We start from the raw sequence: 23544 nt of genomic DNA on the forward strand, positions 1-23544 counted from the left end.
TAGTCAAACAGCAATGTTTGTGGAAGAATAGAACAATGTATTTCCTCATGTCGCCATCAAAAATTAAGAAGACGCCGCTCCACATGCATATGAGAAAAAAGACGAAGCTTAGTGTTGCACCGCCTGAACTTCGGGAATTCAAATAGTAAGGTTAAGCTTAGCTAGGTACCCCGCCATTCACCCCCACACCTCACGATAAGCGTATCATATCATATCATATCACATCAACAACACCATCATCATCATTCTAGAACCTCACAACAGACATACCCAAGAACCTACCACCACAACCAGTCAGAACAATATGGGCAGTACTCGAGAAGCCAGCCACGCCGGCTCGTGGTATACATCGAATCCGAGCAAGCTATCCTCGGAACTCGACAACTGGCTATCCCAAGTCCCCTCCACTATTTCCGATACCAAACTACCCGTTCCCGGTGCTCGAGTCATCATTGCACCGTTAGCTACCCCCATGTTCCCTCGTCAAAACTCTCTAACAAATTAAAGCCACGCAGGATATTCCTATTCCGGACCCGCCGCCGCCTGGGCCTACGCAACCCTCGATCTCTCCGCCGCAAAACGAATTTTCCTCCTCGGGCCCTCTCACGCTTGGTACCTCACTGAATGTGCACTATCCAAACACTCCAAGTATGCCACTCCCTTGGGAGATCTAACCATCGACACCGCTCTCGTGCAAGAACTATCCGCCACAGGCGAATTCAAAAAAATGTCCACCGATCAAGACGAAACCGAGCACTCTCTAGAAATGCATCTCCCCTACATTTACAAACTTCTCTCTCTCAACTTCCCCTCCCCCTCATCCTTCCCCCCTCTAATACCCATCCTCGTCGGCAACACCAATCCCACCACCGAACAGAAATTCGGCTCCCTGCTCGCACCCTATCTCTCCGACCCCTCCAACATCTTCATCATCTCCTCCGATTTCTGCCACTGGGGTCCCCGCTTCCAATACACATACTATCTCCCCGCGAGTCCATCTTCCGAAGCCCGCGATAAATCCGGCGGGTACTCACTTTCGCGCCGGGATAAAGCACCGACGCAACCACCGATTCATGAGAGCATAGGTCGCCTAGATCAATTATCTATGGATGCTATTTCCGGGGGCGTGCATCAAGAGTTTCTGGACAATCTGGAAGAGACAGGGAATACGGTTTGCGGGAGACATCCGATTGGAGTGATAATGGCTGCGATTGAGAAAGTGAAGGAGGATAAGAATTTGGATGAGAAAAAGGGGAAATTCAAATTCGTGAGGTATGAACGGAGTAATGAAGTTACGAGGGTGGATGATGGTTCGGTGAGTTATGCTAGTGCCTATGCTGTGCTGTGAATATTGGTTTGCGTTCTATATTTTATGGTGAGCGATGATTTGATGATTTCCTGGTGCTAAGATGGGTCAAATGGTCGGCATATAATTTTTAGGAATGGAGTATTTCGGAGATTTGCATTCTTAGATTCTTTTCAAATTGATTTACGCATACCAAAAAAATAGTCTTATGAGACCGGGTCTTTGACACAAGAATGAATTAATTGATTAATCTCTAGCTCCAAATCCACAAGTGAGGAATGTCAAAATGTGTTTCATCGGGTGTGTATTCTATCTAGGTTATTGATTTTCTAGGACGGACTTCTAATGCTATCTATTCACCTTTCGGAGGGCTCTCTCCTTTCCTGATCATCTTTTGCCTTTTCTTCTTACCGATACAGTTTTCCCTCAATCTATACACGCTCCTCATCCATGGCAATTAATCCCGTACATCCCACCTCTCTCCTTCTGAACTATTTTCTAGAGTTCCAATTTTCTCCCCCAAACCAACATTTCCCTGATCCCTCTCGTCAAACTCCTTGCCAACCTTGCCAGACCAATCCAAACTCTATCACCCTTCTGATAAAGCTGATCAAGTTCCATAACTCTTTTCTCCTCCATTGCCCAAACATTTTTCCCCTTAACCCACGTCCCCAACACCTTCAAGTTTCTCAGTCCCTCTACCTCTTGCCCTTCCATCCCCATCACATCCCTATCAACCACAATCCAATCCGCCCACTTCCCAATCTCAATGGCCCCGGTCTTATTTTCCAAATTCCAACCCCAAGCTGCGTTGCGCGTAAAACCATGAATTGCCTGTTCAATACTAAGACTTTCTTCCGGATACCAACCTTCTTTTCCTAAGGGTGAAGTCCCAGTTTTAGGATTGAGACGAGTTACTGCGGCATAGATACCATGAAAAGGATTCGGTGGTTCAACTGGAAAATCAGAACCGAGGACTGGCCCAGGATATGTTGATGTGTTATTATGAACAGAAGGAAAGAACGAACGCATGCGATAAGCGAAATTGGAAAGTCGCTCCTCTCCGAGACGGGATGATGCATAAGCCATGTCAGATGTAGCGTGTGTTGGCTGAATGCTGGGAAGAATGCCCATATTTGCAATGCGTATTTGGTCGTCGGGATGCTGCGAAGTATGTTAGAAAGGCATCGAGTTTTGATATGGAACGTACTATAATTTGAGCATGCTCAATTCTTAGCCTCTTTTCTTGGTTGCAACCATGGCAATCAGATCCTAGAACAGCTTCGAATGCATTGATAGCAGCTCTGTTGGCCCGATCGCCGATAGCATGAATATTGATTTGGTAGTCCCATTCGTAAAACTCGAAGAATCAGTTAGTCTTATGCACAGAAGAGAAGGGAAGTAGTAAACCACCTTCTTAACAACCTCCGTTAATTCAGTCTCATTGATCAACATCATTCCACTAGTCTCAGGTTTATCCGAATATGGTTCCAACAATGCCGCACCCCAAGAGCCTAAAGCTCCATCCGCAAAGAGTTTGATCCCTCCAAATAATAGCATATCACCTCCACCAGATCCATCTCTTATCACTTTCACCGTTCTCAACTCTTGATGACAGAAAGTATTTCTCTCATCACACTCAGCCATAACACGAATTCTAATAGTCAGTTCATCTCTTCTAGCCAACTCCTGCAATATCTTCATATCTTCCATTCGCATACCAGCGTCACTCATAGCCGTAATACCTACTTTATTCAACTCATCCATTGCGGTTTTAAGCCAGCGTACTTTTTGAGATGCGTCTGGCTTGGGTGCGAGAGGATAGATGTAGTTATCCATTGCATTGTCGCAAAAGACACCAGGTCCAGGATTCGTAATGATTTCTCCACCCGGAGGTGATTCCGGTAGAGGATCCGGAAGAAGAGAGAGGACCTTTTCTGAAGTCCACACACAATGTATATCAACTCTATCGAGCATAATATACAAGTCTTTCAGCTCCGGATCTTCATCAAGTTGTTTCTAAAAATTTCATCAGCAGAATATTTTACCAGATAGAATAAAGAAAATATGAATTCATACCGCTGTCGGCATCACACCTCCAAAATGAGCTTGATCCCATCCCACCCCCCTAATCCACTTCTCCCTGCCCCCATAACCTTCTCCTTCGTGTCTTCCCAACCATTCTTTAATCCTGCTCTTCACATCATCCACACTTTCTGCCTCGTATAAGCTCACACTCTCGAGCATTTCTCCATACTGCAAAATATGCCCATGCGATTCAATAATCCCAGGCAACACATATCCATTCAACCAAACAATTTTTTCGCCCTCCTCTGCACTTGGTACTCTTTCAAGAATTTCCGTTATCGCATCGATTCTAACGCGGAAACATCTCGGATTAGGAGTCTTAGGAGAGAGAGTAGTGATGGTATATGGCTCGCGGACGCAGTAGAGGGTTGAAGAGGTCCATGTATCGTAGAGAGAATGTAAATTGGCGGTTATAAAGAGTATGAGATATCCTACGAAGAAGAAAGCGAGAGGATGCATTATATTCTATTTTTCTATTCTACTTAGCAGAACAGGAGACTGCTAGTGGGAGGGTGGAAGTAAGGGTGGTTTTTTTATCACCATACATGCATGCGTTTTAACTTTGAAAGAGATAAGGAATGTTTCATTCGACGTTGTGTGATGAAGGTATTATGTTGTACTACATTGAACTCGATTGGATTGGATTGGGCTGTAATAGTTTATTGCAGATCGTTGTTTTTCGCTCTTTCCTGTATGAATTGGGTGACGATATGGAGACAGATACAAACGTATGCGACTAAAGAGGAAGTTGCGGATTCAAAGGTGGGCGTGGCATGTGATTATCTTCTACCAGACGGCAAGAGGATAAATCATTTCTTGATTTCCAACCTCACAATAAGATTATAACAATCATTTCATCACTGCTCTGTTTTCCTTCCGTGGAGGAATGTTTTCGAAAAGACTGATGGCAGACTCAAAGTGAAGTTCACAGAGTCGAGTTTTGAACAGAAAACTCCCGGTGAGGCTTCCATTCCTGGTCAGTCCCGCGTCAAGAAAGAATTCTCTTTCCTCAAGTATCTATCTACACCAATTTGAAAGTTCAGTCACCAAAGAACCTCATACGAAATCTACGATATCTTTAATTATAATCTATGCAACGCCATAAAGTCATCGCCATGGCCAATGACTTTTATCTACAACGAACTACCCAAAAACGCCGAGCTAATATAATGCATAATTCCGCCCATAAATGGTAAATATTCACCGCTCATGCATCTCTCATCATTATAATCCTTCAATATTCCCATAAATCAGAATTTACGATCTCAAAAACGTCTTAAAGACTTGCGAATCTGTACAATCCGTCCAAGGATATCCGATTTCCCTCAAAAATCTCTCCAAATCCTTGACCTCATCATCCGGACACAGGATACCCGTCAGAATCTTTCCGATATCACTTCCAGCATTACGGTATTGGAAAAGACTTATGTTGAATCTCGGTCTCAAAGTAGTGAGGAATTTCTCAAGCGCACCTGGTCTTTCAGGGAAGTTGAACATGTAGAGTCGTTCGTTTGGTACTCCTGAACGTCCACCCACTAGGTAGCGAATATGGGATTTGGCAAGTTCGTCGCCGGAGAGATCAGTAGGTGACATGCCACTGGATGAGATGCGATTTAGGAGAGATTGAAGCTCTTCGTCTCTTTGTGATGCAGGAGAGGTGAGAGAAATACCAATGAGTACATTTGCTACTTCATCGGTAGCATATCGGTAAGAGAATTCGGTGACGGCATGTGGCATGACGGCTTTGATGAGTTCAGAAAAGGCGCCAGGAACTTCAGGAATGCTGACACTAAGAAGAGCTTCTTTGCGTTCTCCAAGAGCTGCACGCTCGGCAACGAATCTAAGACGGTCGAAGTTCATGTTTGCTCCAGAAGCAATAGCTACAAGATTTCGAGAAGTATCGGGAGATGGGTTGGCCGCAACATATTTCTTGAGTCCTGCTAATGCAAGAGCTCCAGCTGGTTCGACAATGGATCTTGTGTCTTCGAAAACGTCCTTGATAGCTGCGCATGTCTCGTCCGTAGTGACTTGAATAACATCATCAATGACTTCTTGACATATTCTGAATGTTTCCTCTCCGACATTCTTTACTGCCGCTCCGTCGGCGAACAATCCTACTTCCTTCAATGTCACTCTCTTCCCAGCTGCCAAAGATTGTACCATAGCATTCGCATCATAAGTCTCCACTCCAATGATTTTCACATGCGGAGCAATGCGCTTGACGTAAACACCAATCCCCGCAATCAACCCACCACCACCCACACAACAGAAAATAGCCTCCAACTTATGAATATTTGTTTGTCTGAGAAGTTCCATACCAATCGTACCTTGACCTGCAATAACATATGGATCATCAAACGGTGGAATATTGGTCAATCCGTGTAATTTCTCCAATCTTCCACACTCCTCCTTTGCAGCATCGAAATCCGGCCCATGCAAGACTACCGATCCTCCCAATCGCGTTACATTGAGATGTTTGATGCTGGGTGTTCCTTCGGGCATGACAATCGTAGCAGGCATTTTGAGTTTGCGCGCCGAATACGCAACGCCTTGTGCATGATTTCCCGCCGAACATGCAACTACACCTTTCCAACTAACTTTAGGATCTAAATGTGCCATTTTGTTATATGCGCCTCTCAATTTGAAGCTGAAAACAGGTTGCAGGTCTTCGCGTTTCAATAGAACATTGCATTCTAATCGATTGCTGAGGTTGACGGCTGGAGTGAGCGGGGTCTCAGTGACGACTTCATAAACTCGAGAAGTGAGGATTAATCGTAGATACTAATCAATTGATCAGTTGCAGCTCTTAGAATACAATTGAGCATACTCACATCAGGATATCCATTTGGCAGAATAAATTCCTGCGGAATAATGCTGCTAACTTTTGATTTTGTATTTTCTGATGGCGGTGATGGATTTGCTGAATATTCCGTCAAAGAAAAGGAAGTCAGACTCGGAGTTCGTGGGTGATTTGGAGTTCTCTCTCCATTTGTTCCTGTTCCGTTCTCCATAACTGAAAATTATGTATTGATTTCCAATTGAGTATATTTCTTTGGTGTTGTTGAGAATCGAGTCATAAAGTTTGATATTGTTTTATTTGCTGGATTCCCACCTTTCGATATCGGAGCTGATACTCTCCAATTATTATTTGCAGGGATGCTTTAAATTCCGATGATATCACGACCTAAGGTTGCATTGTGATTCGATGCATTTGGAGGGGCAAAGCTTTTGATAAAGCTTTGGAACATCAATAACTTCACAAATTCACCATCTATAAAATACTTTAGCATCGCGAAGAAATATTAATCAATAAACATGTCGAACAATACTCCATTGCCGTCGTCTTTCGATGGCAATACGTATGTGCCATTTTTATAGAAAGCTTTTTGTTCCACTCATTCATAGCTAATGGCCTGATAGTGATTTCTATGAAGAAAATCGCTGGCAGAAACTAACTCGCCGTCTAAAAGAAGAGCCTCTCATTCCCCTGGGTACATCATCTCTCTCCCTCCCGCTTCCTCTCAATGTTCTTACACTAATCAATTCTCCTTCTAGGTTGTATCCTCACCTCCCTCGCTCTCGTCGGCGCAACCCGCTCCATCCGAGCCGGCGACCACAACCGCACTCAACGCATGTTCCGCGCACGTATCTACGCGCAAGGCTTCACCCTCCTAGCTATGGTTGCCGGATCCATGTACTGGGATTCCGACCGTAAGAAGCGCAAGGAATTTGAGGGAGTATTGTCGGAGCAAAAAGCTAAAGAGAAGAATGAAGCTTGGATTAGAGAATTAGAGGCCAGAGATGAGGAGGAGAAGGAGATGAGGAGAGTGAGGGATGAAAGGAGAAGAAGGGCGGAGGGAAGACCAGCACCAAAGGCTGTGGTGACGGATGCGCCAGTGGAGGAAGGGGAGAAGACGAAGGGTGGAGTCATGGAACAGATGAGTGGTTTGGTGTGGGGAAAGAAATGAGAGATGTAGTAATTACGGACTAAAACGGATGTATATGGGAAGTATAGCATTGAGGTTTGGTGTTTGGTATGGTTATCGGATATGTATAACTTATGGGCTAGGGAAATGTACAAACTCCATTCATTTATCGAATTTATTTTAGCATTGGTCATGGGTCATTTATATAGTAAAAATGCAATGTTCTTCATATCCAAAGTAACTAGAATCCAGATCTATTATTTGAATGAAGTTACCCAAACTCGCAAGAACATATCCCTCCAAATGTTCAAATTTCCAAGCCATACATGCTTCAGATATCCCGATCCATTCCTACTCAATGCTTTCCAAAACTCCGAACTTAACCCATCAATTCATAGAACCACCACTCCTATTCCCTCCAATAAGCCCCGCCATTTCTAACAACGCCCTATCGGCTTCAATATCACCAGTTCCTAGATTGATCTTTCTCCTTGCCTCCGCTTCTCTTTCTTCCCAGGCCCACATCTCCTTTTGTTTCTGAGCTTCGGCATCGCCTCCACAACCCCAGACTTCTAAACTTTCGATTTCAAATCGGTCTTGAAAATCTGTGCGTCTGGTCTCACTGTTGTGGAATGCTCCTCCGCCAGATGAATAGTTGTGTGTAAAAACACCAAATTCAAAAGAAGAATCTAGATATAACGATACAGCGCCAAGATTCACATGAGTAGATAGTCCAGCCGTCTGTTTCGTTTTAGGGTGTGGGCATCCAAAGGATAAACATGGATGGGCTGATGGAGGTTTGGAGAATGCCACATAATCATTGTTAATTACCGAAGCGCGAAAGACCTCATGAACGGGTTCGAGCTGGAAAAGTAGTGTGTCGGTGTCTCCAAAACACTCTTTATGAGTTTGTCTCCAAGGTTGTGAGAGATAGACTCCAAAGACAACTCTGGATGATTTACCACTATTGGGAAATCGTTTAGGCGGCAATGTGTCTGCAAAATTCTTTTCCTGTCCACCGGTGGGAGAATCTTCAATTCTGTTTCCGGCGACCAAAAGGATAGTTGGTGCACGCCAATTGAATACTCTTGTCTCGAAAGAACCCATAGAGAATCCAGCATCGCCACCGGAATAGAGTAGTCGAAGACGTCGGAAGAGAGAATCCCCGGGAAGGAAGAAGGAAAGTTGCGACAAAACATTGAGATCCAGTATTTCACCTATTTGTGGAAGAAGAGGCTGATCTATTTCAGCATCCAAAGGTATTGGAGGCGGTGCTTCTGAAGGATCTTTCCGTTTTGTGAAATCAATGTTCTTGGAGAACAAGAAGTGTTCGAACAGAGCATTGAATCCATTAAATACAAAAGGCAATGAAATGGGTATCACAGTGTTGAATTGATGTATTTTAACACCAGGGAATTTTTCCACATTTACAAAAGCTGCAAGAATGTTGTCCGCTGTTCTTCGAAGACTTTCTAATTGTGATCTGGCGAGTCTTTCGGTGTGATGAGCTAAACTCTCTTGGATCCCTAACGGCGCTACCAATAGGAGTAGCATAATCAATTTTTTAAGATTATCGGAGGGAATCGTAGCTTGGGCTATGGGCGGATCTCCGTGACGAAATACTTCAATGACATCCAGTGACTCAAGTGCAGCTAAAGCAAGATCATCATCTTCCTCTTCATCGTCATCATTCACAGCTTCATCGATAGCGAATCCTGTTGCATGTTTTTTGACAGCATTCTCTCCTTCTGCTGGCGGAGACGTTGTATCCGCCTTATCTTCTTCATTTTCAATTCCCGCGCAAGATTCCCTTCTATCGTATACCGCCAGACTTCGAAATAGTAGTTTTGTCCGATCCCTATTGCCCTTCTTCAATACCCTCTGATACCGTTCCGTCATGATTACTACCACCATAATCATTTGTTCAAACCCCAAGACTGCTGGCGCGTCCTGACCGAATGGAAACGCACCAAGATAGGATACCATCTGGAATATAATTGGGGAAGCGCCTAGTATATCCGGAATCTCCAGGAATCGTGCGATGGTATCTTCCTTGAGATATGCGACTCCATCTTGATGATCTGCAAGACTCTTGAAAACATCCTGGAATGAGAACAATTCGAGAGGGGTAAAGCAACGTTTTGCGAATTTCCGAGCCTTAAATAGCAATTATTACAAGTTCTCCAAAGTGGTTGGAGATTCAAGAGGGGAGCTTCCATGAATCGCAAACTTACCAGTTCATGACTCAGCTGCTGTGTCGTAACATGTTTATCACTGGTACCAGACTGAGATTGTCCCATCTTTACTTCTGTTTCAGATACATCGCATTAATTTGTATTATAAGTTTATGATGAACAAAATAAGATGTTTACGAGGAGACAGTCAATGACGGAGTGCTTATATAATCCCTGTTCCCATTAGCGGCGCGGCGCAACGACCCTTCATTTCTGCGCGCCAAAATTTATTCGTTACATTCAAGTGCTCACCGGGAGCTTACCAAAGAGCATCATCATAAAAAACGCTTCTTGAGCTATTGCGATATCCTCCTGGCTCACTGTCATAACTCAAATGCCTTAGCTTCGTCTATTGTTTTTTGAGAATTGCTGTAACAGCTGCAATGCATGCTGGATAATAAGGTTATGGTCTCAAAATTACGTTACTAGATTGAGTCTTAGATGTTGAAAATAGTGATTCTTGGCTAAACTTCTCAAGGATGGCCTAATCTGGCTATCGCAGCTATCGCAGCTATCCAAGATAGCCAGGTCGATTGTTATATTTGCCTCCTAGCATTGTATCACGGAGCGATTGATACTTTGTCAATACTAGAACAATTTTTCTTCATACGCGATGTTTTTGTATCTGCAATTGCTCTGGCCCCGATGACCTGCTGCTTCCGAAAGCTAATGAGGGGCACGTTCTAACTGGCAGGAAATTTATTGTCTAATTTGTCTTAGATCAAGTGCAATCCAGTTGAGTTTCCGGGTACCAAATTGGCGACAACAGTTGTTGTGTATATCGTCGAGAAGGTTTGATTCGACCATTGCTGATTGTCGATTGCTTGCTAACAAAAGGTTCTCGATCGCCATCAATCACAAATTTATTGACCACATCCCCTCCACTAATATAGCTTTATTCTTCTAACTCTTTCGAGTGCCAGGCTAATCGCAGTAGCATAGCTGAGTTGTCGTTAACAACGAATGGAATGAGGCGTCTGCAAGATTTCGGTTGGCATTCCTTGGTGTCCAGCTGAACTTAAGATGAGTTTCAACGAAAACCTCAAATCGAAGATGCAATCAGGTCTTTGTCCTATTGTCCCAATTGTTTTTACATTGATATCTTCTTGAAAGGATGGCGTCTTATCATTACAATCCTATAAATTCCCAGGAACTTCAAATTCGAGTGTTACATATTCTCCCAAAGAGTCACACGGATTTCACAAGGTCGGATAGGCTGCCCAAGCAACTTGATACAGGTAATTGGGAAGATGATCACAACAATGCGTATCGCAATTACTGACGCTACCACAGTTTCTTGCACTCTGCACGTAGTATCTTTAAGAGAAGCCCCAGACTATCATGCTTTGTCTTACTGCTGGGGGGAACCTGATCTTCCTCGGGCACAAATTTTACTCGACGAGACAGAAGTCGAAGTTACCATTAGTTTGGAACAGGCTTTGAAGGCATTTCGGCATGAGACAAAACCGACGGTTCTCTGGGCAGATGCAATATGTATCAACCAGAATGATCCGGAAGAGAAGGCAGAACAAATCAAACTGATGAGAGATATCTACAGTTGTGCCAGTATCGTGGATGTATTTCTAGGCGAAGGAACTCCTCGAACTGACGAGGCTATGGACGCGGCTCTGATTATAGGACAGGCTGCGTATGATGCAGGAATTTTTTCTGTTACAGTGGATAGTATGAGAGATTGTGAATTTTACATTCGAGAAGATCAAGAAGGATATGGATTTAATCGTCCAAAAATAGACGATCCGCTTGCTAATATAAAACGCTCGCTGTATCAACTTGCTATTGATATTGGCCTTGACTTCCCATTTCTCGGCTGGCATGAAATAGGGAGTCGAGATTATTGGAACCGACTTTGGATCATGCAGGAATTCTGCCTTGGCAAAGAGTTGATGATAACATGTGGTCAGAAGACTATACCATTTCATCCCTGGTTCGAAGCAGCTTGGATTTTCTTTGCCATGCAGTCTGCAATGATCATTCACACATACGGCCTCCAGAAAACAGCTCATGATCCCATCGTATCACCAATTCTTCAAGAGATTGCAAGATGTCTAAGTACTGCCCCTATAAGCCTGAACCGACTTCTGGGGACGCGAGAACATCACCGCAAAACCGGTGGATCTCCTCTTGTCAAACTGTTAGAGAGAGGTTGTATCCAGGCCTCCAAAGATTTAGTCAGAAAGGCAAGATATCCTCGAGATAGGATTTATGGATTGTTAGGAATGGCTTCCGATGCCCAATCTTTAAACATTCAACCCATATATACCAACATCGATTCGGATGAAGAGACAGTACAAATTTTCACATCTGTCTCTCGAAAACTGTTGGTACAGAACAACGGGGATTTGTTGGCATGGAATCAACAACCCAAAACTTTGGAAGGTCTTCCTAGTTGGGTTCCGGATTTCACCAACACACTGCTAGAACCATCTTGTGAGACTAAGAAAGCGGCTCTCTTCTCCGCTTCGGGTCAATCTGAACTTTCGGTTGTCCCTGCATCGGAAGATAAAGATCCGAGGATCATTGAACTAAGAGGTGTTAGAGTCGATACTGTTATGGCGATTGGAAGTTTGTTTACTGTCGACAACAGACAGGGTATCATATCTCGTACTACCGACGAATACCTAGCAATCCACGCCAATATCATGCGGTACTTTGATGAAATAACACATTTCTGTGAGCAGGCTCAGGCTCTAAATGCGAAAGATGCTCTATCACCGCTATCGCTGGACGAAATGAAATGGTTCGGAGCCAATTGGCGCATTCCCTGCGCAGACCAGACCGACTCCTTCACGTTCCGCATGCGCGCTTCTCATACCTCTTTAATGGGCTATAACGATCTTCGACGTAGTATAGAACTCTATTCCGATAATGCGAGAAGTATTACGGACAATCATTTGAGCGAAGAAGAATTTGATGCAAATACTGAGGAACATATAAGATGTGTTCAGACAGCTGCGTATGCTTCGTACCAAAATGCAATGAGCTATCAGCAAAATAGAAGACCGTTCATATCAGAACAAGGATATGTAGGTCTTGTGCCTGGACAATCATTGCCTGGGGATGTTATAGTCATTGTCTTTGGAATGGTCCAACCTTTTGTGGTAAGGAGTGTTGGAGAAGATAGGTGGGAGTTAATTGGAGAAGCTTATGTTCATGGGATTATGGATGGAGAAATCATGAAGGGTGATCTCCAAACGGAGGACTTTGTGTTGACATGATCTGGAATTCTACCAAGGGCTTCCTTAAATGAGGTCGTTGTTGTTTGTTGTTGTTTATGCGTGCTGCGTTTACAAAGTTATGTACGGAGTATTGGATCATATGATTTCTGATCAAGTGGAGACCGTTTGTGATGTTTTCATACTGCAAGTGAGGAAACGATCCAGGATCTGATAGTGGGATCAAGGATAATACAAAAAATTAAGAAAACTCACATAGAGGAAAAGATCGTCTCCCTCCTGCCACCCATTTCCTTCATATTTGTCTCACACGAACTGATAAGCTTGTGGTGTTCCCAGCCAAGAATTAGCATCCCATCTTTACACGTTCTATTGACGCAATCTCGTCACATTGTTGCAGCGTCCCACCCTTACGTTATCCTTTTCAAGATACTCGTACTGTCAGAAAGTATGCAACTCCGACGCTAGATGCAAATACCACAAGATGGTAAACTACAAGAGGACTAACCTGGTTTTCATAGCGCCGGAGTTGCATACTTTCTGGCCGCACGAGTACGTATTTGCCATTTGATTGACGATCATATTTGGAGGATTCATTCGTCAATTGAACGATCTATAGACACCGCCCTTATGGTGCTCAATTTCCATGCGTGTTAAACTTGTTTCAATAACAACTCGATAGGGTTGATCTAACTTTGGATGCCCCTGAAGAAAGGAAGGCTATTAAAACATCGTAGAAATAGGTATAGCAGAGTTGCGAGGGGTGTTTAGTTGGTAAATGAACCCTTCTATATACGAAGCGGTGGCCACGGTAAACTTACAAGTCACCACTGAGCAGCGCAGGAAACTGGGGTTGAATTATGCGGGTAAGGGGCAAACTGTTGTTCCGACTCCACATCCCCACTCTCAACCCTCGGTGCTAATGAATTCCAGGGAGCCGGATCTCGCGGGTGTAACGGCCACTAGGGACATGGACACAAGACTCAATGGTTTGATAGTTTGAGACCCGCTGAAAGGGCTCGAGAGCTGGGGGTGTGCAGGGAGTGGAAATTGAACCGTGATTTCATTGTTGGCGAGGAGTCGAGGACGGCGGATTGTATGTACGAATATGCTCTGGTGAAACTGTGATGGGTCCACCTCGAAATTACAGTGGGTGGACTGGGAATGGAGGAGTACAGAGGTTGACGGCGTAAGTATTGTAAAACACACCAAAAAGCGACCAAGCTTTTCCCCATTTTTATCGTTTGAACCAATCATATCATCACACTGATTGAAAATTTATATAGCGAACTCCAGATAGTGAAAATATTGTAAATTTATTCTACCCCCTAACAAAATCACTCAAATTTATCGAAATTTATATTTTTCTTTTCAGAAATACTATTCTAAGCCTATCTAGAACTAATAGAAAGCTTTAAAAGTTTCAAAAGCTTCAAAATTGTAAAAGTTGAAAAAGAGTTGAAAATTTGAATAAAGGGATTCAAAATTCGAAATTTTGGAAAGGATAACTGAATATCTAATAAAATTAGTAAAAGCAGCATTGGAATTTCGTAAAACAGCAACTTTTATTAAAAATGGGGCTTATACGACTTACGCCGTCAACCTCCGTAAGGTAGTTTTCTAGTTGGAGTTAGCAAAACTCTTTGCCTGTTCATCTTTTTGATGCATCAGTCTAACTTGAAATCTGACTTCACTCGTCTCCGAATCTACTCTCCTCTCCTTCTTTGAACGATGTGAGAGAAGCAGGAATTTGAGAGTATGTATCTCTCAGGAATTTCTCATTAGCAATGCTCCCTCAGTTTACCACTCATCTCTCACTCTGTGCATCAGCGTATATATTTGTTGAAGAACTATGTTCTATCACATACGACCATAGACTGAAGAGAATTGGGCATCCCGTCCGCTCTGCCATACACAAGCTTCAGATCGGTGGATTAGTAGTTGGGTGGGTGACCACCAGCGAATCCCCACTGTTGTATGTCTTTTGTCCTTTTTGTTTCCACCTAGCCTCCTCGCAATTTACCACCCGCCCAAATCGGAGTCCGTCTCCTTTAGATCTCCAGCAAAGTATTTTCCAAATACCATACATACCTAGATAACAAATAGCATTTATTGAAACGAGACCCATCGATTCGAAACACTTATTTTAGTTTCTGAATCTACTGCAACTCTTCCTCTAAGAATTCGATAATCGAAACCCAAAATCCATCTTCATCCTCATATCCAATTAATAGTGCCTTTCCTTTTCCTGCCAAGCCCTTCCCTCCGTATTTAGTGTTCTTTAGTTCCCGAAACTATTCTTGAGAAGGTAGGGATGGGGATTTATGATCACCATGATTACCTGGTCCGTTCATATCCATACTTCGATTGTGTGTAGATCTTGGTGAGCTGAGCTGAGCTGGTATGAACTGAGCAGTATGCGAACCGTGCTACTTCAATTCAACCTATCGGATTGGGTTTCTTGCGAGAGTAGAATTTGAGAGATTTGATCATTGATGTGGCTGATTTGAATGTGTGAATGGATTGGATAGGTAGGTGAATGAATGAATGATTAGACGGACATCAGACAAATTATTCGATTGCTCGTTTAGGGAATTCTTGTATCGTCGCTTGGTCCATATATACATACATGCCCGGCATGGATACATCTGATAAACCATCCAAATATGTAACCATTAGACGCCACAACATCATTGTGAAAATCCCAAGAATACCCGCCAATACCGTAGTATATTTCAAGGCCCTCTAATAATCATTACCCATGCATGAAAATAATATCGATCGTAAACTATCCCTCAAATTGGCGGGCTTTAAAAGCCATGTACACTCGGAGCCCTTTCTCCCCCCCTCACATCTCTGCTCCCCCCACGCACACTCACGCCCTGCGGCACCCCCATCTCCTCGTCAACCTCCCCCTCTCTCCCGTAGCTAACATCAACCTCCACCGTCTCCTTGATCCCAAATCTCCATGCCTCTCTCAATATGCTCTCATCACTTCCATTATCCATCCCCGACGCATTTCTCTCACTATTCACTTGCGTGTTATAACTTGATTTTCCACCTCCTCGACTCCTTTCGTTCGCGGAGAACTCATCGCGACGCAATGAACTTAATGCATATCCACCCCCTGATTTGCTTCCGCTTTTGTTGGGATAGGGACCACTTCCTTGGTCGGAAGACTTTGTTTGGCCTCGGAGTCGCTTGTAGAGTGGTCGAAGAACTGGGATACAGGCACATACTATGGCGACAAGAAGTTCGCTGGAGCCCCAAAGAATGAGAGGTACTGTGTCATCTGTGGGGTGGTATGAATTTTGTTTCTTTGGCATCATGGTGATTTCTAGTGGAGGATGCATGAAAACTTACAAGTATAATCGGTTCGAGATGCCAGACCTCCTAGCTCAATGGCCCGAACAATACCACACATTCCCGCACTAAATAGAACTTCCATAAGCATGAAGTTCAAAAAGTTTTCCACAGCTCCTGATTCAGGAAAACTCACAATACACCCAACGTAAGACCGAAGGAAATGGTCAACCTCTCCTTCTTTTTGAGTTGAACAGGCGCCAGAAAGTACCATGGAAACAATGCCAGAGTAAAATCCATCATCGCTGTATAGCTTCCCGAGAAGATTGCATTCGCTGTGAAATTGAAGTTGACAGTGTGAGGGAGTGATGGATCAAAGACTGCCGCAATGGGCGAACTTTGGAAGAAGTCGAGAAGGGCGCAGGAGATACAGACAATAAATGTACTGACGATACAAACCCACAGGAAGACTTTATGCCAGGGAACAACGACGAGACGCAGGAGAAATACAGCTACGGCGGACTTGCTGGTGGCGATGGCAATGATATTGCATGTTTGACCAGCGATTTCCATCTTGTTCGACATGACGAATCTAGAACGCACGAGAATCAGTTCTTGTTCTTCCACACAGTTTAGTACAGTAACTGCATCAGGCCTGCATCAAGAAATGAATGAAGATATGGAGATCGAAACATTCAAACTAAGTTGAGCATAGGCGGTTTAATCTGTAAAGGATGAGATGACTCACTGAGCAGGCGTGATATCGGTAAAATGAGATCCCAATCCTTGGATGGCTGCCGCCGTACAGAAAGCGGTATATGCCACGAACAAGACCTATGATAATTGCTTCGTTAGCATTGAATGACAAAAGATAGGTTCGCAGTTAGCACTCACAAGACTGGCGACAGTAAGCCAATCATCATACCCCGTAGCTTGAACGATATAGTATCGAGTGTACATCCGCAGCCCTACAAAAACGGCTGCAGCGAATGTCTCAATCCACATCACCAAGATAATGATAGGACCTAGAGCTGACAAGTGACCCATTGTGCCAGCGGGCTGGTACGCCCTAGACGTAATGTATATCTGCCTTTGGAGTTTTCTCACTATAACTGTACCGTCCGATACTATTGATGTAATAAATTCAGTTACTCTTGGTATAGATAATTCTTGCTGTGTCGGTATTTGTCAACAAAGTTTTGCTAATAAGATACAAAATGTTGTGAAGAATGGGGTCTGCATCTGAAATATGGACTTTTCCCTTTATTTCATCAAGTAATATAAGGATTAAAAAAGTAATTCTCTGCATAGGGAGCAAAAGTCTGGGATCCAGAGAGGATCTTCATGACGAATACAAATTCGGAACTTACTTATTCGCACAGTGTCTGTATGTTGACCAGAGTTTTAACCTAGGGGCCCGAAAATGGAAAGTTAAATTTTATGAATGTTGATGAGCGGCACTTCTTGGCTGGTTCCTTTTTTGAGGCAACTCGTGCTGCATGTTTTCTTCTTTGCTTGCAAGTAAATACCATGAAGAATCCAACGGGAAATCTCATCCCTGGTGGCGGATAGCATTACATGAAGTAGAGCTGAGTCGATCCCAAGATGTGAGCCTATCGCGGGTACCCTAAAAAAAAGTTCCAACAATAGGGATAGGAACTTCTGTAGTAGTCGATGGGGCTAGTTGCATGTGAAGAGATGCTACTGGAATGGTTTTCAGTGGAGCCGTGTCAGAATTGGATCAGGGACTGATATGCTATATACGTATGTGAAGTTGAAATGTGGAGACTAACCACTGATCAAAAACCTTTGGATATTAAGGATTGTGAATGAACTGCTTACTGCAATTATATTACTTAATAAAAGTCGGTTGTCCTTTGAAAGTTCCGAACTTTCCCACACATCTGTTGATACTAAGAAGCCTTAGTTAAACTTGCGGATAAATAATGAGACCCTGAAAGAAAGGTCCATATGGTGTGCATTCAAGTAAATTGTGACAATCCAACAACTTATTTCGCACCGGCATTGCTTCTGGGGTGTTTTCCTGTGGAAAAGCTCTAGCTGGACAAGTTAACCGCCACATTAAACTCTCAAAACCCGAAACTCTTGAAAAGCAACAGTATTATTTCGAAATTGAATAACAATATGAAATGTTGATCAGGATCTTAGAGAGTTTAGAATAGCTATACTCGTACACTGTAATCATTTCATTATTGTGACTCAACTCATGATTAAGAACATTGATAGTCCAATCTAGTGAAAATTATTGAAAATTAAGTGATTGACACTTTTTCCGTCCAGCTGGGGAAAAACTACTTTTTCTTTCAAATGACCTTGATATCGACATGGAAAAATGCCATCAGTCATTATTGCTAAGGTCAAGAATGCAGAGTTCTGCAGCTTCCGAGGATCCCTTGATAGGTTGCAAGGAAAGTTGCAAGGGCCAGGGTATCCGGCCCGCAATTGGAATACGGAATCTCTTCATCGTTCCGAGAGTGAAACGGTTCCTGACTCTCCATCTTCATGGCACGATTAATGCATGTCGATTCGGCTTACATAGGAAGCAGAATGCCAGAGATGTGCACCATTCGAGAGAAGTAAAATGGAGACTTCCAATTCCATATCCATTATAAAATTACGACAAGGAAGAGGAAAGGAAAGCCATGCACTAAATTGGCAAGTTCCCACTTGGTACCTCATCCCGCAGAGCACATAACTCCACAGATATATGAGAACGGGCATAGGACCCATATATAATATAAACGAGCTGTCATTAGCACTCCACAATGCGTTGAGCTATTGTGGACCGAGGCTTGTTTACTTCCAAACGAGGGGAGAGTAACGTGGAACCTTTGTAGTGTAGTATCACCATGCTAGTCGTGCATGTCATCGCGAAGTTTAAACACTGTTCAACAACTGGTGTTACATAAACCCCTCCTTGTCACATTCGCGATATGGCTCATCCTTCGAACTCCTGTAGCAATGTCTTCAATTGACGGTCTGGGGTCAGCGCCTGTTCTTGGAGTCTCTTCCATATGTTTCAGAGAATAACCCCACTACCGCGTGATTGTCATCACCGCAAATTGAGGGTTGCTCCCCGTGTGACCCACTGGAAAGGTAACATTTGGCGGAAGACAACGCCCCTTCGATAGGAACTTACTCCGTCTAGTGGTTTGCAGACAGGCTCAGAGTAGATAACAAGCCCGGGAGGTTGAAAGCACTTTTGTGTTTCTCGAAGTATATAAATCTCTTGGGTGGCGTACCCGATCATCTGTTTCTTCTTGAATAGACCACCTCGTTTTTATTCAAGGCATATTTCTTAACATCTTAATCCGCATTCTTTTCTCGCAAATCAAAAGAGATGGCAGCCCCTCTTATTACCACTGGCACCCCTCTCGCCCTTCGTGTACCAAACGCAGCTACCACACCAGCAGCAAACGATCCTCTTGCCTTGCCACCAGGAACTACTTCAGAGAAGTTCGCAGAATTCATTTCTCATGCTGAACGAACAACTGGTGCTGAAAATGTCATCATTATCAAGAAGAAAGAAGAGCTCACAAAGGAACTCTACACTGACCCTTCCAAAGCGCACGATATGTACCACCTCTTCGACAAAGATTACTTCGTCGTATCCGCCACCATTGCACCCCGCAATGTCGAAGAAGTCCAAGCAATTGTTAGACTCTGCAATGAGTTCGAGATACCGCTTTGGCCATTCTCAATTGGCAGAAATGTAGGATATGGAGGAGCAGCTCCAAGAGTTCCTGGTAGCATTGGCTTGGATATGGGCAAAAATATGAACAAAGTGCTAGAAGTCAACTCTGAAGGGGCATATGCGCTATTAGAGCCAGGTGTGACATTCTTCGGTCTATACGACTACTTGAAGGAGAAGAAACTAGACGATCAACTCTGGATTGACACACCGGATTTGGGTGGTGGTTCTGTCGTTGGAAACACTATTGAGCGTGGTGTAGGATATACTCCATACGGAGGTTTGTGATATCTTGCATCTGAGAATGGGACACTTGCTGATACTTCAAGCAGATCACTTCATGATGCATTGCGGTCTCGAGGTTGTGCTTCCAACCGGAGAGCTTATCAGGACAGGCATGGGTGCTTTACCCGATCCAACGCAACCAACAGTTGAGGGCGGAAGTTTAGATCAACAACCAGGAAACAAGTGTTGGCAGGTATGCTTAGTCTAGGGACGCAACTTAAAAATGTTTCAAACTCATCATATTCTAGTTGTTTCCTTATGGTTTTGGGCCATACAACGATGGTATCTTTTCACAAAGCAACCTTGGTATTGTGACGAAGATGGGCATTTGGGTAAGTAATATGAACACCTCCGTCCTTGCGCTACGACTCTATACTGACCCAGATAATCTTAGCTTATGCCAAATCCGGGAGGTTATCAACCTTATCTCATCACTTTTCCAAAGAATGCCGACTTGCCAAAGATCGTTGACATCATCCGTCCCCTTCGATTACAGATGGTCATTCAGAACGTTCCTTCAATCCGACATATTCTGCTCGACGCAGCAGTGATGGGAACCAAAAAATCATACTACGATGTTGATCGTCCTCTTAATGAAGAAGAATTAGATGCCATAGCCAAGAAACTCAACCTTGGACGCTGGAACTTCTATGGTGCTTTATACGGCCCCAAACCTGTACGCGATGTCCTCTGGCAAGTGGTTAAGGATGCTTTTGGAACCATTGAAGGTGCCAAATTCTTCCTTCCAGAAGATATCAAAGAGAAGTGTGTTCTTCACATTCGTGCAAAAACCCTACGAGGTATCCCAACGATTGATGAGATTTCCTGGGTAGACTGGCTTCCCAATGGTGCCCATCTTTTCTTCTCGCCTATCTCGAAGATCAGTGGTGAAGATGCAAGCAAGCAGTATGCTCTCACCCAAAAGATGACTCTAGAGGCCGGTTTTGATTTTTTCGGAACTTTCACCATCGGTATGCGCGAGATGCATCATATCGTATGCTTAGTATTTGACCGTGAAGATGAAGATCAAAAACGACGCGCCCACAAGCTTATCCGGGAGCTCATCCAAGTCTGTGCCGACAACGGATGGGGAGAATATAGAACTCATATTGCCTTGATGGATCAGATTGCAGAAACTTATGGTTGGAATGATAATGCGCAGATGAAGTTGAACGAGAAGATCAAGAACGCTCTTGACCCCAAGGGTATTTTAGCACCCGGAAAGAATGGTGTCTGGCCGGCATCATATGATCGTTCAGCCTGGAGATTAGATGCCAATTCCGAAAGAACAAGACCTTGATCAATCATAGGATCAGATAGACTATAATCATGTATATTTTATGAAAACAAAGGATAATTGAGAACATACATATATACATACCTCAAACGCTGTGCACATGCTAGAAGAAACATAAATAGTAGTGAAAATGTTTCAGGACATGGCCTATTATCACCAAATTTTTGATTGAGGTCAAAATCATGTAAAATGCCTAAATCTGTAGCTTTCTGATAAATTTTAATTGAAATGATTGTGATTGCGATTAACTTTGATCAAGTGATTTTGATATGATCCAGCAACATCACGTGATGTGTCCAGATTTACTGCTGGGCGGAAGGTTCCTTCCATTTACACATCGACAAAATTGAAAACTAATTCAAGTCATCTCAAACCCACCTCAAAATACAATGAGTGAAACGTATAATTCCCCAAGCATCAAATATATGCACCGAAGATATGTGAAATTTCGTCAAAGGAATGAGAACTGATTTTCGATTTCTTCCAGTGAACCACCCGTTGATAAACGTCCAAGTGTGGCTGAAATCCTCGCACATAAATCCTACCCAGATACAATATGGAGACTTACCCCAACGCAGAGTGGAAAGTTGCCGATTGGAGTTGGTAGAGGAGGTCCGTTCAAGATAGACTGGGAGGTTCATGGCAGTGGAGAGACGAAGGTTGTGGTAAGTGGACAATCTTGGATTTTGGTGTAACGTATATCACATGCAAGTGCATGGCGGACTGAAATGCGGAGAATGGGTAGCTCAAAGCTCAAGAGTATTGAGACTCGTACATGAATGTTATTCATGCTTCTGCTCATCCCTCTAGCTTATCGCCGGCACTGTTTGCATCTCCGCAAACTTTTGACCTTATAGACGAAACTTGGTCTCAATTAGGTCACGTGTTTCGTGCATCAACATGCTAATCTGGAGTTTTCATCCAGTGGATTATGGGCTTAGGTTCTAACAAGTCAACATGGCAAAGACAAACCCTGTACTTTGGTCATGAAAGAGGAGATAAATATTCCTCGTTAGTATTTGATAATCGAGGTATGGGCGGATCAGACACCCCCATCCTACGATATTCTACCTCGGAAATGGCCAAGGATTGTATCGAGCTACTCGACCATTTAGGTTGGACGAAGGACAGACAACTTAACATCACTGGAGTTAGCATGGGTGGAATGATTGCACAAGAACTGGTGAGTCTCCAAATATCTTATCAATTCCATCATCCAAGACTCATTTGACATATAGGCATTGATGATACCAAACCGAATTGCTACTCTCAATTTACTTTCCACAGCACCTTACATCGAAAATACGACTAGCTTCTTCGAAAATTTGCGCACGAGAGTTATGATGTTTGTCCCCAAGCCACTTGATCGATCTGTTTTGGATGCATCGTTGTCGTTATTTCCTGCGTCATGGCTATCATTACCAGATACTAGTCCGTTATTACTCTCTTTACCCTTGTGATGCACTCCGTATCCGCCATTTTATTTTATTTTATTTTATTGCCACGTCTCTACTTCCTCTGCTCCAAAGACCTAACATCAAAATTAGCCCATCTGCCTTCGGAATCAACCCCCTTGGTTGAATCACCACCAGGTCATCCTTTCCCCTATGCACACTTCTCTACCAATTACGAGCGTTTTGCTGCTGCTGAATTAACCAAACGACTCGATCCTAAAGCTTTCAAAACGTACGGGTTTCTGCTCCAGGCTATTGCTGCTGGTTGGCACCACAAGAGCCCTGCGCAATTGAAAGAACTAGGGGACAAAGTGGGAAGAGACAGAATCGCAGTCATGCAGTAAGTATTTTAACTAATTGATGAGTTGATACATTCGACGTTCTGATGACCGAATAAAGACTAACATCCCACACAGTGGCACACTTGACCGACTTATATCATTTCCTCATGGCGAGAAACTGATGGCATTTCTTCAACCAGGTAGAGCGGAAATCCGAGAAGGTGTTGGGCATGCAATTCCTATCCAGGAAGAAGATTGGTTTCACGAGAAGATGGTGGCATTTTTTGAGGAATTTAATTGAGATAAAGAGGAATATAGATTCAAACACATCTAAAGTACACCATGTTGTCAATAAATAGATACCTTCATCATAGATCCGCATCTTGACCATCACTACATCTACCCCTAACCATGACTCTTGATGAGTCTTCCCTATCAAAAAGGTGCTTGTCTGAGTGTTCATT

General features: G+C 43.5%; 9 protein-coding genes across 9 annotated transcripts; 5 read left to right on the forward strand and 4 right to left on the reverse strand.

The window, feature by feature from the left end:
- Positions 1–304: 304 nt before the first annotated feature.
- On the forward strand, positions 305–1619 carry EAF02_011331 (uncharacterized protein; the record flags this gene model as incomplete). Its single annotated transcript, XM_038907378.1, has 2 exons — positions 305–459; positions 508–1619. 2 exons carry the CDS (start codon positions 305–307, stop codon positions 1346–1348), a joined length of 996 nt encoding a protein of 331 aa, XP_038752858.1. The 3' UTR covers positions 1349–1619.
- Positions 1620–1804: 185 nt separating this feature from the next.
- On the reverse strand, positions 1805–3853 carry EAF02_011332 (uncharacterized protein; the record flags this gene model as incomplete). Its single annotated transcript, XM_038907379.1, has 4 exons — positions 1805–2470; positions 2517–2666; positions 2720–3325; positions 3386–3853. 4 exons carry the CDS (start codon positions 3851–3853, stop codon positions 1805–1807), a joined length of 1890 nt encoding a protein of 629 aa, XP_038752859.1.
- Positions 3854–4651: 798 nt separating this feature from the next.
- On the reverse strand, positions 4652–6405 carry EAF02_011333 (uncharacterized protein; the record flags this gene model as incomplete). The annotated part of the gene is made up of 2 exons (XM_038907380.1): positions 4652–6175; positions 6226–6405. The coding sequence occupies 2 exons, from the start codon at positions 6403–6405 to the stop codon at positions 4652–4654; spliced, it is 1704 nt and encodes a 567-aa protein (XP_038752860.1).
- Positions 6406–6625: 220 nt separating this feature from the next.
- EAF02_011334 (uncharacterized protein) lies at positions 6626–7526 on the forward strand. Its single transcript, XM_038907381.1, has 3 exons — positions 6626–6753; positions 6815–6885; positions 6950–7526. Exons 1-3 carry the CDS (start codon positions 6710–6712, stop codon positions 7360–7362), a joined length of 528 nt encoding a protein of 175 aa, XP_038752861.1. The 5' UTR covers positions 6626–6709; the 3' UTR covers positions 7363–7526.
- Positions 7527–7707: 181 nt separating this feature from the next.
- On the reverse strand, positions 7708–9620 carry EAF02_011335 (uncharacterized protein; the record flags this gene model as incomplete). The annotated part of the gene is made up of 2 exons (XM_038907382.1): positions 7708–9477; positions 9555–9620. 2 exons carry the CDS (start codon positions 9618–9620, stop codon positions 7708–7710), a joined length of 1836 nt encoding a protein of 611 aa, XP_038752862.1.
- A 1048-nt stretch (positions 9621–10668) lies between these two features.
- On the forward strand, positions 10669–12790 carry EAF02_011336 (uncharacterized protein; the record flags this gene model as incomplete). Its single annotated transcript, XM_038907383.1, has 2 exons — positions 10669–10792; positions 10848–12790. The coding sequence occupies 2 exons, from the start codon at positions 10669–10671 to the stop codon at positions 12788–12790; spliced, it is 2067 nt and encodes a 688-aa protein (XP_038752863.1).
- Positions 12791–15558: 2768 nt separating this feature from the next.
- On the reverse strand, positions 15559–17787 carry EAF02_011337 (uncharacterized protein; the record flags this gene model as incomplete). Its single annotated transcript, XM_038907384.1, has 6 exons — positions 17422–17787; positions 16946–17224; positions 16800–16885; positions 16248–16643; positions 16112–16179; positions 15559–16040 (listed from the first exon to the last, which is right to left on the reverse strand). Exons 2-6 carry the CDS (start codon positions 17096–17098, stop codon positions 15559–15561), a joined length of 1185 nt encoding a protein of 394 aa, XP_038752864.1. The 5' UTR covers positions 17099–17224; positions 17422–17787.
- A 1625-nt stretch (positions 17788–19412) lies between these two features.
- EAF02_011338 (uncharacterized protein) lies at positions 19413–21348 on the forward strand (the record flags this gene model as incomplete). Its single annotated transcript, XM_038907385.1, has 4 exons — positions 19413–20043; positions 20096–20241; positions 20297–20380; positions 20443–21348. 4 exons carry the CDS (start codon positions 19413–19415, stop codon positions 21346–21348), a joined length of 1767 nt encoding a protein of 588 aa, XP_038752865.1.
- Positions 21349–21734: 386 nt separating this feature from the next.
- Positions 21735–23462, forward strand: EAF02_011339 (uncharacterized protein; the record flags this gene model as incomplete). The annotated part of the gene is made up of 6 exons (XM_038907386.1): positions 21735–21745; positions 21833–22010; positions 22271–22528; positions 22584–22776; positions 22893–23139; positions 23216–23462. The coding sequence occupies 6 exons, from the start codon at positions 21735–21737 to the stop codon at positions 23379–23381; spliced, it is 1053 nt and encodes a 350-aa protein (XP_038752866.1). The 3' UTR covers positions 23382–23462.
- Between the last annotated feature and the right edge of the window lie 82 nt (positions 23463–23544).

Source organism: Botrytis sinoallii, assembly GCF_014898435.1.
Source record: "Botrytis sinoallii strain Bc 23 chromosome Unknown BSIN_031, whole genome shotgun sequence".
NCBI lineage: Eukaryota > Fungi > Ascomycota > Leotiomycetes > Helotiales > Sclerotiniaceae > Botrytis > Botrytis sinoallii.

What these genes read in the sequence shown, in the direction of transcription:
- EAF02_011334 (XM_038907381.1), top strand. Translation starts at nt 6,710, where the DNA reads ATGTCGAACAATACTCCATTGCCGTCGTCTTTCGATGGCAATAC. An exon ending in TCGTCTTTCGATGGCAATAC is followed by an intron (nt 6,754 to 6,814) that starts GTATGTGCCATT and finishes ATGGCCTGATAG; the next exon opens with TGATTTCTATGAAGAAAATC. An exon ending in AGAGCCTCTCATTCCCCTGG is followed by an intron (nt 6,886 to 6,949) that starts GTACATCATCTC and finishes TTCTCCTTCTAG; the next exon opens with GTTGTATCCTCACCTCCCTC.